This window comes from Barbus barbus (assembly GCF_936440315.1).
Source record: "Barbus barbus genome assembly, chromosome: 4".
Classification (NCBI taxonomy): Eukaryota; Metazoa; Chordata; class Actinopteri; order Cypriniformes; family Cyprinidae; genus Barbus; species Barbus barbus.
Genome location: NC_136732.1, coordinates 39,587,783 through 39,601,500, shown reverse-complemented (window position 1 = coordinate 39,601,500; position 13,718 = coordinate 39,587,783). Strand labels below are relative to the sequence as shown.

At 41.2% G+C, this 13,718-nt stretch overlaps 1 protein-coding gene across 3 annotated transcripts in view; it reads left to right on the top strand.

Moving 5' to 3' along the window:
• Positions 1-12,725, top strand: part of LOC306863828 (riboflavin-binding protein-like) — a 13,571-nt gene extending 846 nt beyond the window's left edge. The window contains exons 2-7 of one of the 3 annotated variants that reach the window (XR_013783716.1): positions 452-631; positions 775-871; positions 1,729-1,857; positions 2,015-2,111; positions 11,212-12,309; positions 12,566-12,718. Coding sequence is in view for 1 of the 3 variants with exons in the window: in XM_079407372.1 (XP_079263498.1) it covers positions 463-631; positions 775-871; positions 1,729-1,857; positions 2,015-2,111; positions 11,212-11,565 (846 nt within the window). In the remaining 2 variants the exon portion in view is untranslated. Of the gene's footprint in view, positions 1-451; positions 632-774; positions 872-1,728; positions 1,858-2,014; positions 2,112-11,211 lie in introns of all 3 variants that reach the window. The other 2 variants (XR_013783717.1, XM_079407372.1) reach the window with 2 other exon arrangements.
• Positions 12,726-13,718: the final 993 nt, after the last annotated feature.

Genomic DNA, 13,718 nt, shown 5'->3' with positions numbered 1-13,718 from the left:
TTTATTTTATTTCCATGCTTATAATCCTAAAAGAAGACTCGTCTGAGAATCGTAAGATCCTGCTGGATAAACAAATTAATTTCCAGTCTGTCTTTTCAAAAAATCTGTTTATCCAGCAGGATTTATGTGATTTGTGGAAGATTCCCATTTGATTCCATTAGAACTGATTTCAAATCATGACAATATTATAATGGAAATTCAATTCTAAAATTGCTTGAGGATTTCAGACAGAGATAAACACCTCAACCTCAGCTCTCCTTGTTTATCTCATCTGATCTGTTTTCTTAAATTCAGTTTTATAGACAGCTTCATCAGTTAGTCAATATGAATATAAATGCAAATATGAATCAAAGCTTCATGATGTGAATGTCCATGTTCTGAAGTGTTATATAGCATCATAACCTCTGTTGTTGGAAGTTCAAGTGTTTCTTCACCAGATTATTTCTTGCAGCTGAAAGATAAATGCAGGTGAAAATGGGTGTGTCCAAAATTCTGCTCAGCCTCGCCCACCTCACGAGTCTATTGGCCGCCGCTGTGATGAGTCATGAGGGGGCGTGTCTGCGGGACGGGAGACACAAAGCCACGCCCAGCCCAGAGGCTCATCTCAAGCAGTGCTCGCTCTACACAGAGAGTGTGTGCACACCTAACAGTCGCCTACATACACACAACCAAGACCAGTTCATTTAGTGTCACATTTTAAAACAGCCCAGTAGAATTGGGCCTCCATGGACTGTAGTTTTGTCCCAGTTTGTGAATGTGTGTCTCTCTGTCCAGACTCGTGTTGTTCAGAGAATGATGTCCAGGATCTGTCCGGCTCTGTGTCCGGCGTGGACAACTCTCACTGGGATAAGTGTGGTGTCCTCAGCCCTCTGTAAGCATCTGCTGATTATATTTAATAAGCATGATTCATTATGTATACTGAGGTATAAATACTAAACAAAACATGGAAATTGATTGATTTATTCACATATGATTGATGAAAATAAATGACTTTATCAGCTGGTTTAATCCATATTTGTCTTAAATAACGGTTTGTATTTATTAGTATAAAGGGTGATTTACAAGCTTTTTAAACAGCCCATGAAATAATTTGACAGACAGAATTTTCTCTCATGTTGACATATGTTTACGTGACATATGTTTATTTGTTTACGTGAATCTTTATCTATATATTTAGGTAGTTGTTTTAGTTCTTTAGTCCATGCTGGTTATTTTTAATCCATGTTTGCTGGTTGTTGTTTTTTTTTTTTATATTTATTTATTTGGTTATTTTAATGATAGCATTATTTTCTATTTATTTTCAATCAATTTATTTATTTAAATATACGTTTATTAATATATTTAGTTACTTGGTTTTGTTTAATCTATGTTTTTTTATTTATTTTAATGTTTGTTTATTAATATATTTAATTAGTTATTTGGTTACTTTTTCCATATTTGTTTATTTATTTACTTTTAATTCATGTTTATACATTTTTAATCCATATTTATTTGTTGGTTGGTTGGCTGGCTTTTGCTTATGTTTGGGGGTGGTATTTGCTTATGTTAAGTTGTGTATAAATATTCATTATTGTTCTCCTCAAGGTGTTTACATTGTATTGAAATATATCCAAATATTTCTGTAAATATATATCCACTAAAAAGCTAATTTTGTCAACTTTCAGAATTCCACTGCATGACAAGATGAGCTGAACTCTTGTTTACCATTCTTTCTCTCACTCTCTCTAGCTGTGAGTCCTTCCTGAAGCGTGTCGTCTGTTTTTACCGCTGTTCTCCTGATGCTGCTCGCTGGCCACACCCACATCGTGACTCCTCCCTGAAAGCGGTGCCTCTGTGTCACAGTTTCTGCAGAGATTGGTGAGGCCACGCCCACTCATCTTGTGGTCATAAGCTTGTGTGATAACCAGATCTGATTGACAGTAATGAACTTGAATGCATCAGAATGCTCTTCATCAATTATCCGTTTAGTTGTTGGTAATGTAGACGACTGTGATGACGTGAGTCACTGTTGCAGGTACGAGGCCTGTAAACTGGACATGGCATGTGCTCGGGACTGGACCACTGACCCGCGTGGACAGAACTGCAGCGGCGGCTGTGTGCAGTACCAACAGGTAACATGCCATACCGAACATCATATAACCACACACGCTACTGGAGCTTTACATGTTTGAAGAAAATGTGAGTGATATTCGTCTGTGCAAAACCCGTTGCCACAGTGGTGTCACCAGGGTGTTGCTATGCAATTGCTAAGGTGTTCTGAATATTAATATGTTGTTGTTAAGGTGTTCTGAATGTTTATATGTGGTTGCTAAGCTGTTCTGAGGAGTATTTGCCACTTTGCCATATTGTTCGGGTGTTGTGGGTGGTTACTAGGGTGTTGCTCTAGCAACTGCATAGCAACACCATTGCACCCGCAACACAGCAAAGTGCCAAAAACTACTCAAAACATCTTATCAGCCACTTATCAACACACTCAACACAATTAAAACACCTTCACAACTGCATAGCAACACCTTGACAACCACTCACAACACAAAGCAATGTTCCAAAAACTACTCAGAACACCTTACGGTGCGTTTCCACTACAGCGTCAAATCTGCGCTCAGTGCCACTGGCAACGCTACAACGCCACTGCTTTGGGGCATGTCAAATTTAGGGCAGAACACGCCTCTAAAAACAATGTTTACACCCTCTTTGCTTTTCATCTTGTTCTTTTCACAGTGATTGGTTGTTGCCCGGCGTTTTTCCCTTGATATTTGCATAAAGTCAAGGAATGCCCAACATTTTTGACTCTCTAAGCCACTCTCAATGCTTTCTCTGTGCCGCTTTCAATCCCATAATGCACCGTGCTCTGATTGTTGATAAGTGGTTACTAATTAACGGTGCATTTCCACTGGCATGTAGTGAGCGCAGCAGAGCGAGCGTTTTCAGTTCATTCCTATGGAAGTTGAGCTTAAACACTCGCTCCGCTGCGCTCACTACGTGCCAGTGGAAACGCACCGTCAATTAGCAACCACTTATTAATTATCAGAACACCTAAGCAACTACTTAGCAGCACTCAGAACACCTTAACTGTGTAGCAACACCCTGGCAACCACCCAAAACACAAAGCAATTGTGCCAAAAACTACTCAGAACACCTTAGCAACCACTTATCAACAATCAGAACACCTTAGCAACCACTTATCAACAATCAGAACACTTTAGCAACTACTTAGCAGCATTCAGAACACCTTCTTAACCGCATAGCAACACCTGACAAACACCCAACACATAGCAATGTGCCAAAATACTACTCAGAACACCTTAGTGACCACTTAGCAATGCACTCAACTTTTGCAACTGCATGGTGTTGCCAGTGGTCACTAGCATGTTGCTATGCAGTTGCTAATATGTTTTGAAATGTTTTGAGTGTGTTGATAAGTGGTTGATAGGGTCTTGTCTGTACTTTTTGACACATTGCTATGTGTTGGGTGTTTGCCAGGTGTTGGTATGCAGTTAAAAACATGTTCTGAATGTTGATAAGTGGTTGCTAAGGTGTTCGGAGTAGTTTTTGGCAGTTTAGTTTAGGGTGTTGTGGGTGGTTTCCAAGGTGTTGCTAAATGGTGTTTTGTTTGTTGATAAGAGGTTGCTAAGGTGTTGTAAGGAGTTTTTAACACATTGCAATGTATTGCAAGGTTGTTGTGTGTGTGAGTGGTTGCTAAGTTGTTGCTAAGTAATTTTTGGCACTTAGCTGTGTTGCAGGTGCAATGGTGTTATGCATATGTTAGAGTGTTGTGGCTGGTCACCAGCGTGTTGCTATGCAGTTGCTTATTTGTTTTTAAATGTTTTGAGTGTGTTGATAAGCTGTTTTGAGTAGTTTTTGGCATTTTACTGTGATGAGTGTCGTGGGTGGTTACTAGGGTGTTGCTATGCAGTTGTTAAGGCATTTTGAATTGAGTGAGAGCGAGATGTGTGATTTGTTGATAAGTGGTTGATAATGAGTATTTTTCTGAGTAGTGTTTGGCACACTGTGTTCCTAGGGTTTTGTGTATAGTTGCTAGAGTGTTGCTATGCAGTAAAGTGTTCCGAGAGTAGTTTTTTTTAGTGTGCTGCTAAAGTGTTCTGATGAATTTGTGTCACATTGCTGTATTACTAGAGTGTTGTTTGTGTATGCCAAGATGCTGCTAGCTAGTTGCTAAGGTATTCTGAAGAGTTTAGGTGCATTCCCATGTGTTGCTAGGGTGTTATGGGTGGTTGCTTTGCAGTTTCTAAATAATTATTTTAGTCCAGAGCACAGATGCTGCAGTACAACTGACAGAAGTTTAACAATGTAGTCCATTACTGATTACAGATTACATGATGAAAACTGTCATTAGTAACGTAGGTTACTCATTTTAGGTAATGTAATCTGGCTACTTTTTAGGTTACTTTTAAATTATTTTTTATCAATCCTGTTTTAAACTTACTTAAACTTAAAATATATTATGTTTTATGTCAACATCATAAACTGAACTGAACATTACACCAGGGTTTCCAAACTGGGCTTAATATAAGAACCGCAGTGGGTTTGTAACCTGATTAAAAGCTAATAATTAATTAAATCATAAAAATGTAAAATAAATATAAACACTTGCACACTAAAAATCTAAATATTTTATGTTTACCTACATATCAGTATGACCATTAACCAACATCAGATTGTGTAATAATGTAATTTTCATACAAGGTCTTAAGATGTGCTATTTCCCTTAAAATTCTAAATTTGTGATTATAGTCAAAGCTAAATGGTTTGACACACAGTAGGACTTATAGAAAGGAACATTTGAAAGAATTAGAGAGAATCACCACTCGGGTTCAGAGTTATTGGACTTCTGTGCTAGTTACGGTTTGTCCATAACGAACACCATGTTCAAGCATAAGGGTGTCCATCAGTGCACGTGGCACCAGGACACCCTAGGCCGTAGGTCGATGATCGACTTTGTGGTCGTTTCATCTGACCTGCGGCCGTATGTCTTGGACACTCGGGTAAAGAGAGGGGCGGAGCTTTCAACTGATCACCACCTGGTGGTGAGTTGGATCCGATGGCGGGGGAGGAAGCTGGACAGACTCGGCAGACCCAAGCGTACTGTGAGGGTCTGCTGGGAACGTTTGGCCGAGTCTCCTGTCAGAGAGATCTTCAACTCCCACCTCCGGCGGAGCTTCGACCGGATCCCGAGGGAGGCTGGAGATATTGAGTCCGAGTGGACCATGTTCTCCACCTCCATTGTCGAAGCGGCCGCTCGGAGCTGTGGCCGTAAGGTCTCCGGTGCCTGTCGAGGCGGCAATCCCCGAACCAGGTGGTGGACACCGGAAGGGATACCGTCAAGCTGAAGAAGGAGTCCTATCGGGCCTGGCTGGCTTGTGGGACTCCTGAGGCAGTTGACGGGTACCGACAGGCCAAGCGAACTGCAGCCCGGGTGGTTGTGGAGGCAAAAACTCGGGCCTGGGAGGAGTTCGGTGAGGCCATGGAGAAGGACTATCGGCTGGCCTCGAAGAGATTCTGGCAAACCGTCCGGCGCCTCAGGAGAGGGAAGCAGTGCCCTACCAACGCTGTTTACAGTAGAGGTGGGGAGCTGCTGACCTCGACTGGGGATATCGTTGGACGGTGGAAGGAATACTTCGAGGATCTCCTCAATCCCGCCGTCACGTCTTCCATTGAGGAAGCAGAGGCTGAGGGCTCAGAGGTGGACTCGTCCATCACCCAAGCTGAAGTCACCGAGGTAGTCAAGAAACTCCTCTGTGGCAGGGCACCGGGGGTGGATGAGATCCGCCCTGAGTACCTCAAGTCTCTGGATGTTGTGGGGCTGTCTTGGCTGACACGCCTCTGCAGCATCGCGTGGCGGTCGGGGACAGTGCCTCTGGGGTGGCAGACTGGGGTGGTGGTCCCTCTTTTTAAGAAGGGGGACCGGAGGGTGTGTTCCAACTACAGGGGGATCACACTTCTCAGCCTCCCTGGGAAAGTCTATGCCAGGGTACTGGAGAGGAGAATACGGCCGATAGTAGAACCTCGGATTCAGGAGGAACAGTGTGGTTTTCGTCCGGGCCGTGGAACACTGGACCAGCTCTATACCCTCTACAGGGTGCTGGAGGGTTCATGGGAGTTTGCCCAACCAGTCCACATGTGTTTTGTGGATTTGGAGAAGGCATTCGACTGTGTCCCTTCACGGCGGCCTGTGGAGGGTGCTCCAGGAGTATGGGGTCCGGGGTCCTTTACTAAGGGCTGTCCGGTCCCTGTATGACCGAAGCAGGAGCTTGGTTCGCATTGCCGGCAGTAAGTCAGACTTGTTCCCGGTGCATGTTGGACTCCGGCAGGGCTGCCCTTTGTCGCCGGTTCTGTTCATAAGTTTTATGGACAGAATTTCTAGGCGCAGCCAAGGGCCGGAGGGTGTCAGGTTTGGTGACCACACGATTTCGTCTCTGCTTTTTGCAGATGACGTTGTCGTGTTGGCTTCATCAGGCCAGGACCTTCAGCAGGCACTGGGACGGTTTGCAGCCGAGTGTGAAGCGGCTGGGATGAGAATCAGCAGCTCCAAATCCGAGGCCAAGGTCCTCAGTCCGAAAAGGGTGGTTTGCCCACTTCAGGTTGGTGGAGAGTTCCTGCCTCAAGTGGAGGAGTTTAAGTATCTTGGGGTTTTGTTCACGAGTGAGGGAAGGATGGAACGGGAAATTGACAGACGGATCGGTGCATCTTCTGCAGTAATGCGGTCGATGTACCGGTCTGTCGTGGTGAAGAAAGAGCTGAGCCGCAAGGCGAAGCTCTCGATTTACCGGTCAATCTACGTTCCTACTCTCACCTATGGTCATGAGCTTTGGGTCATGACCGAAAGGACAAGATCCCGGATACAGGCGGCTGAAATGAGCTTTCTCCGCAGGGTGGTTATCCCTTAGAGATAGGGTGAGAAGCTCGGTCACTCGGGAGGAGCTCAGAGTAGAGCCGCTGCTCCTTCACATTGAGAGGGGTCAGCTGAGGTGGCTCGGGCATCTGTTCCGGATGCCTCCTGGACATGTTCCGGGCGCGTCCCACTGGTGAGGAGACCCCGGGGAAGACCTAGGACTATGTCTCCCGGCTGGCCTGGGAACGCCTCTGTGTCCCCCCGGGAGGAAGTGTCTAGGGAGAGGGAAGTCTGGGCATCTCTGCTTAGACTGCTGCCCCCGCGACCCGGCCCTGGATAAGCGGAAGAAGATGGATGGATGGATGGATGGATGGATGGATAGAGAGAATCAATAAATTGTGAATTATTTATTGCCATTACGTGTATAATAATGTGATCCATAAAAAGTAACATTTTAAGTAACTATTTTAAAATGTAAAATATCAAGAACTTAATTTTTGAAATCTGATTATTTCATCCAAATGACATGTAATCAGTTACTACGCAGCACTGGATGAGCACTAGTATTAGCGATGCAAACATCACTGAGGAGAGGAGCGCTCACTGTGTCTCCAGGCCTGGACACAGCTGGAACCACACACACACACACACACACATGGAGTGAAGGTGTCAGTTCATGTCACTCTTTCTCACCGCTGACATGCTGAACATGTGAAAAGAGAGAGAGAGTGAATCAGTGTGACCGGCCTCTCATACAGACAGTTTCAACACTGAGATGTGCTTGAGATAATATTCTTTGTTGTTTCAACATTGAAAAACAACACTGCAGCAGTGTTTAATGCAATATTAATGGTTGTAAAAAGTGATTAAACTAACTACTTATAAATCAAAGTATAAAACTTGAAAAGTCAGACGTTGAAACAACGTCACAATGACAATGTTGGAAATTAAACGAAATGCGAGATAAAGCAAGAATTAAAACGAGATAAAGCAAGAAGAATTTGACTGGTTATGTCATCCCATCATGATATTTAACTTTACTCAGACTTTTCTGCCATCCACTTAAAATGATGAATGAGGAGGTGAAGTTATGATTTTAATGAAAGATCGTGAATTCAAGCATTTTGTTTCTTCAGAAAAACATCACAAAAGAATGATTCGGTATGCATCATGAATTAAGAAAGTAAATAAAGATTTAAGCTCACTGTCTCTATGGAAACGCTGCTGACAGTGAGAATTCATAATCAACATAATCATCACATGTGCACAAGCGTGAGTGACAGAAACACACACACACACACACACACACTTCACATGTTCTGAGGGGTGAAAATCACAGCTAATAATGAGAGAGTGTGTGTGTACGTGTGTTTCTACATTCAGCAATCATTCATATGCATGAATCGCTGATTTGTGAATATAATGACTGACGATATTAATAGAAGATCTGAGATATTTGATCATCAAACAATATTTTTGATGCTAGACAGACATAAGATGCCTCATAACTGCATCTATTACTTCATATTACATATTACTCATAAGACTTTAATTTCTTGTTTACTTTATCTCCTGGTTTATGACTGAACACTGATTAATGTTAATGATGATATTGTTTACTGTAATTAGATTCATAGTGTCTTTTTATTTTATTACTGACGGCGGTAGTGAATAATTTATTTTCAGTTTTTCAATACAGTAGACAATAGTGAAATATATAAAACAGTGGTGTTGCATAAATACTGTTATGGTATTTATAAACTATAGAGTTGTCTTTTATTTTTATATTTTCAGTTCTCTTTATTTTTTTGTTTCGGCTTTAGTCATTTTGTAATATATATATATATATATATATATATATATATATATATATATTTAGTATTTTTAGTTTAGTATAGTAATTTTAGTAACTTGAACTCAATTCATTTAGTTGAAAATGACAGCATTTTTACATAAAATTTTTAAGTTATCTTAATACATTTTGTTGTATTTCTGCTTTATTTCAATTAAAGGTGCCAGAGAATGGAAAACTGTATTTACCTTGGCATAGTTGAATAATAAGAGTTCTGTACATGTAAATTACATACCGTGAGCCTCAAACACCATTGTTTCCTCCTTCTTATGTAAATCTCGTGCATGTTAAAGACCACTGAAAAATCCCCTCTGTTACATAACAGTCGGGATTACTGATAGTTACGCCCCAACATTTGCATATACCCGCCCATGTTCTAGGCCAGCCGCCAGCCGAACCATCAGGGCCCGTATTCATGAAGAATTTTAGTGCTAAGAGTTGCTCCTAGTAAAAAAATCCTTAGAAATGTGGGCGTTTCCTCTTACAATTGAAGAAAAGATCCTAGTAAAGAAAAAAGTAATTCAGAAAGCTTAACCCTTAAAAGAGGTCTTAAGGTCCAAAATTGTCAGGAGTACGGATGAGGACTTTTAAGGGGCTTTTAAGTTTCTTTAGCAGTGGAGAAAATGGACGAAACATGAAGAGGGAGAAGAAATGTGTTGCACACAATGCATGACAGTGAGTTAATAAGACGCTACACATCAGATCGTGCAGGGATCATGTTTGTGACCGATATTATTAGAGACACGCTAACATCTCCGACACCGTGCTGAAATGCCACAGCGCCAGAAATGGACGTAATCACTACATTAACATATTTGGCAACTGGAAAAATGCAACTATGCAGCAGTGATGATTTGGGTCTGTTACAGCACTTATTATATCTGAGATAATAAAAAAAAGAGCTGATAAAAATGTATAAACTGTAACTTGAATGCAATGTAAGTCGCTTTGGATAAAAGCGTCTGCTAAATGCATAAATGTATATCGCTGTTCATTTCCTATAAAACACAGTATGACAGCATGGTAAATAAAAAATAAATAATATATATATACATATATAATGTGTGTGTGTGAGAGAGAGAGAGTACGGTAAAACAGGAAAAAATACAAGTGAAGGCTTATAATAAACCCTACTCTTAAAAGCGCTCTTTTATTTCCTTCTTGGACAACAAACCAATCACAGTCTTCAAAAGACTGTCATTCCTAGCAACGGGGTCAGCCCCGCCTCCTCACTAAGATAAAAGTTTTTGTCTTTTCCTCGCTCAGAGTTGCTCTCAGATTGGTCCTGAATCACTTTTAAGCTAAGACTCCTAGTTAGAAATTTTTAAGATGAATTAGGAGCTCTCTAAAAGGATTCTTAGAATCTTTAGGAATACGGGCCGTGAAGTTCTGGAGGTATTGTGAAGAAACGAGCGAGGACAACAGAGAAAATGGCAGATCATGGAAATAAATGTTATGTTCCAGGCTGTGCAGGGGATGTGAAGTGCAGGGATGGGTTTGTGTCTGTATTCAGAAAGGCACGGAAAGCAAATAATGTGTTCTAATAAAATAACGCGAGACACTAAAGGAACATGGTTAGCTGCTAGCTGTAGCCTGTTACACTGCAGTACATAAGATTTCCCTTACCACATAAACAGAGTAAGGAGAGATGACTGAGGATGATGGAGAATGATTTACAGATCCTGAGCACCACTGACAAGCATCTGAAATTGTAAAATGTGTACTGCTGCTCCAAAGTATAAAGAGTTCATGCCATCGCGAAAGCGAAAGTGAAAGTAAAAAACTATCATGCATTTGCAAGCAGTTTCAGTGCCCCACATATTAATAGCGGCTCCCTGATGCTCGCATCTTAAATACAGTATAATTACCCAACGATATAGCTGCAAGAGAAAGTATTGAAATATATATTTTCCTCCCTGTGTTTCCTTCCCGTGAGCAACATTGAGCCGCACTGTGAAACAGCCAATCAGAGCAGAGCTCAACATTATTATTCATGACCTTTCCAAATAAGCCAATAACAGACCGTTTTATTCTAGGGAGAAATCCTAAGGTTGTAAATGCACATGTAAAACTGTTTCTAGAGAATTGTTGCCCTTACCTAAGCCACATACCTTCTATGTAGATATCAGAGAGCAATTTAAAATATTGTCTCAATGCATTCTATGGCTCCTTTAATGAAAAAGTTTTATGTTTTAGCAACTAAAGGGCTGATATAATCATATTTTAAATTTAAGCTAGATAAATGGACATTAGTCTTTAGCAGTCTGAAGAACCATTCAAGTTGACTGTTTATTATTCTATTGTTTATGTATTGCATTTTTTGTTCTCTTTTTTTATCTATGTCATCAGAATGCTTAATAGAAATCAGTTACACTCTGCATTCTTAGCATTGCCACAAGAGGCCACTATAGCAGCATTAGTATGAACTGTCATCTTCTACTGTCAGGTTGGATCCACAGATTGAGAAGAACTGTGCTCTCACATGCATCTGTGTTTTGTTGGACAGATGTACCAGCACGGCCGAGACCTCTGCGAGAGTCTTTGGGGAGACGCTTTCATGACAGTTGAAGACGACCCCGGGGAGGAAGACGGTGTTGAAGGCCATAGCTGCGGCTGTCTGACCCTCAGCCCATCTGATCGAGAGGTTATCGCCGCTCTGAGGGTTCAGGAAGGAGACCCTGAAGAACTGGACACCACCAAGAGCGGCCTGCCGCAGTACAGAGCTCCATGCCCTCCCGCAGGGCCTCAGAAACGCAGTGCCACAGAGCCGCCACAGGCCCGGAGGAGCAGCGTCAACTCCGTACTGCGCAAGCGCTCCATACTCACCAGCGACATGGAGGGCAGCGGAAGCGGCTTCTAGGAGAGCTGTGCCCTAGATCAGAGTGTTTTATCTTATCAGTTGAGTTTACAGTAAACTAATGCAGTGAGGTTTCTATTTAACAGAGTCAACAAAGCAATCCTGTGTATACTAAAGCTACTTCGGTAACAGCAAATTCTGCTTATTTTAACCTGTTTAAGGTAACAACAAAAGTTGAATTTAGGTCTGAATAACACTTTACAATAAGATTTCCATTGTTAACATTATTTAACTACACTAATAAACATGAACGAACAAACAATACTTCTACAGCATTTGTTAATTTAAATGTTAATTTAAGCATTTGTTTTGAAATCAAAAGTATCTGGAAACATTATTGCATTGTGAACTGACATGAATATTAACATTAACAAAGATTAATAAATGCTGTAATAAAAAGATTGTGTGTTAGTTCATGCTAAAAGGTGTGGTAACATGTACCGCACTGAAAAACAAAGAAATGGTTAGTAACACTTACAAAAGAAAGGAAACTGTATCACGTCATTTCAATCGGAGTTCTCAAGATCAGGAAAGTCAAGTGAGGACGAAAGATTGCCCCACACAAGAGTTTTTTTTTTTCACTGTTCTCGTGGGTTTGCTTTAGACCCATGTTGATAGCCAGTTTCGCCTGACCGCGACTGGTCTAGATTTGGCCGTGATTGGAGTTTTGAGTAGAAATTGGCAACCCTTGCAAGACTAATAGAAATATTCTCGCTTTGAAAATGACTTCTTTGCGCTTCATACTCTGCTATTAATGGATAATGGATGTTTTTTTTTGTGTATCAATATTTTGCTAATGTTCACACACCTTAATGCAGGGCTGCCCAACCCTGTTCCTGGAGATTTACCTCCCTGCAGAGTTCAGCTCCAAACCTGATCAAACACAACTGAACCAACTAATTAGGATCTGAAGGAGCACTTGATAATTACAGACAGGTGTGTTTGATCAGGGTTGGAACTGAACTCTGCAGGAAGGTAGATCTCCAGGAACAGGGTTGGGCAGCCCTGCATTAATGCATTAAATAATGCCAATGCTAATTCATAAATAAATAAAATTGGAAAGTTATTTTAATTGTTTGTTCTTTTTAAAGCAGTGTAACAAAGTCTTGTTATCATTTGCTGTTTACTGCCAAATTTACAATAAATTACTGAATTTAAATGAGGTTTTATGGGCCATCTAATCAGCATGACATTATAACAGTACTCATAATAGGCTACATTTAATAAATAAATGTAGGCCCGTTTGTGGAACAGTATGTAGCCTTCTACTTACTGTCATCCTGCTTATTTTGTCTGAGAAGCAGAATCATGAGTTATTCTCCAGCAAACACCAATAGCCTCATTTCTTCAAGGACACTTGCACCACTAGATGGCGCTATGAACCAATTTTATTATAATAATAATTTATTTACATTTATATAGTGATTTTCTAGGCACTCAAAGGGCTTTACATAGTAAGGGGGGTATCTCCTCCTCCACCACCAGTGTGCAGCATCCACCTGGATGATGCGACGGCAGCCATAGTGCGCCAGAAAGCCCACCACACACCAGCTTATTGGTGGAGAGGAGACAGTGATGAAGCCAATCAGTAGATATGGGGATGGTTTGGAGGCCATGATTGTCAGAGGCCAATGGGCAAATTTGGCCAGGATGCCGGGGTTACACCCTACTCTTTTTCGAAGGACATCCTGGGATTTTTTATGACCACAGAGAGTCAGGACCTCGGTTTAACATCTCATCCAAAGAACAGTGCTTTTGAGAGTATAGTGTCCCCATCACTATACTGGGGCGCTAGGACCCACACAGACCACAGGGTGAGCCCCCCCTGCTGCCTGCTTCAGTTTAGTTTTAGTAAGTTTAACTTGTTTTATTTCAGTTAGTTGGTAACTTTTTAAATCATGGTAATATGTTTTGCCTAATTAAAAAATAATAATGTGTACTAAATATCAACACAGCTGTGATTAAGCCATAGTATTAATATTTATGTTATGTATGCCTAATCAAGCAGAATCAGGCTTTAACAGGCAATGTTATCTCTCTTGAAACACTGATTGTCTAATTGCTGGACCACATTTAACTGTTGTATGATTAATTTATTATTCATTTTCATGAAATGCTTCTATATGACCCCTGATTTGAGCCACAGGTTAGTTAAA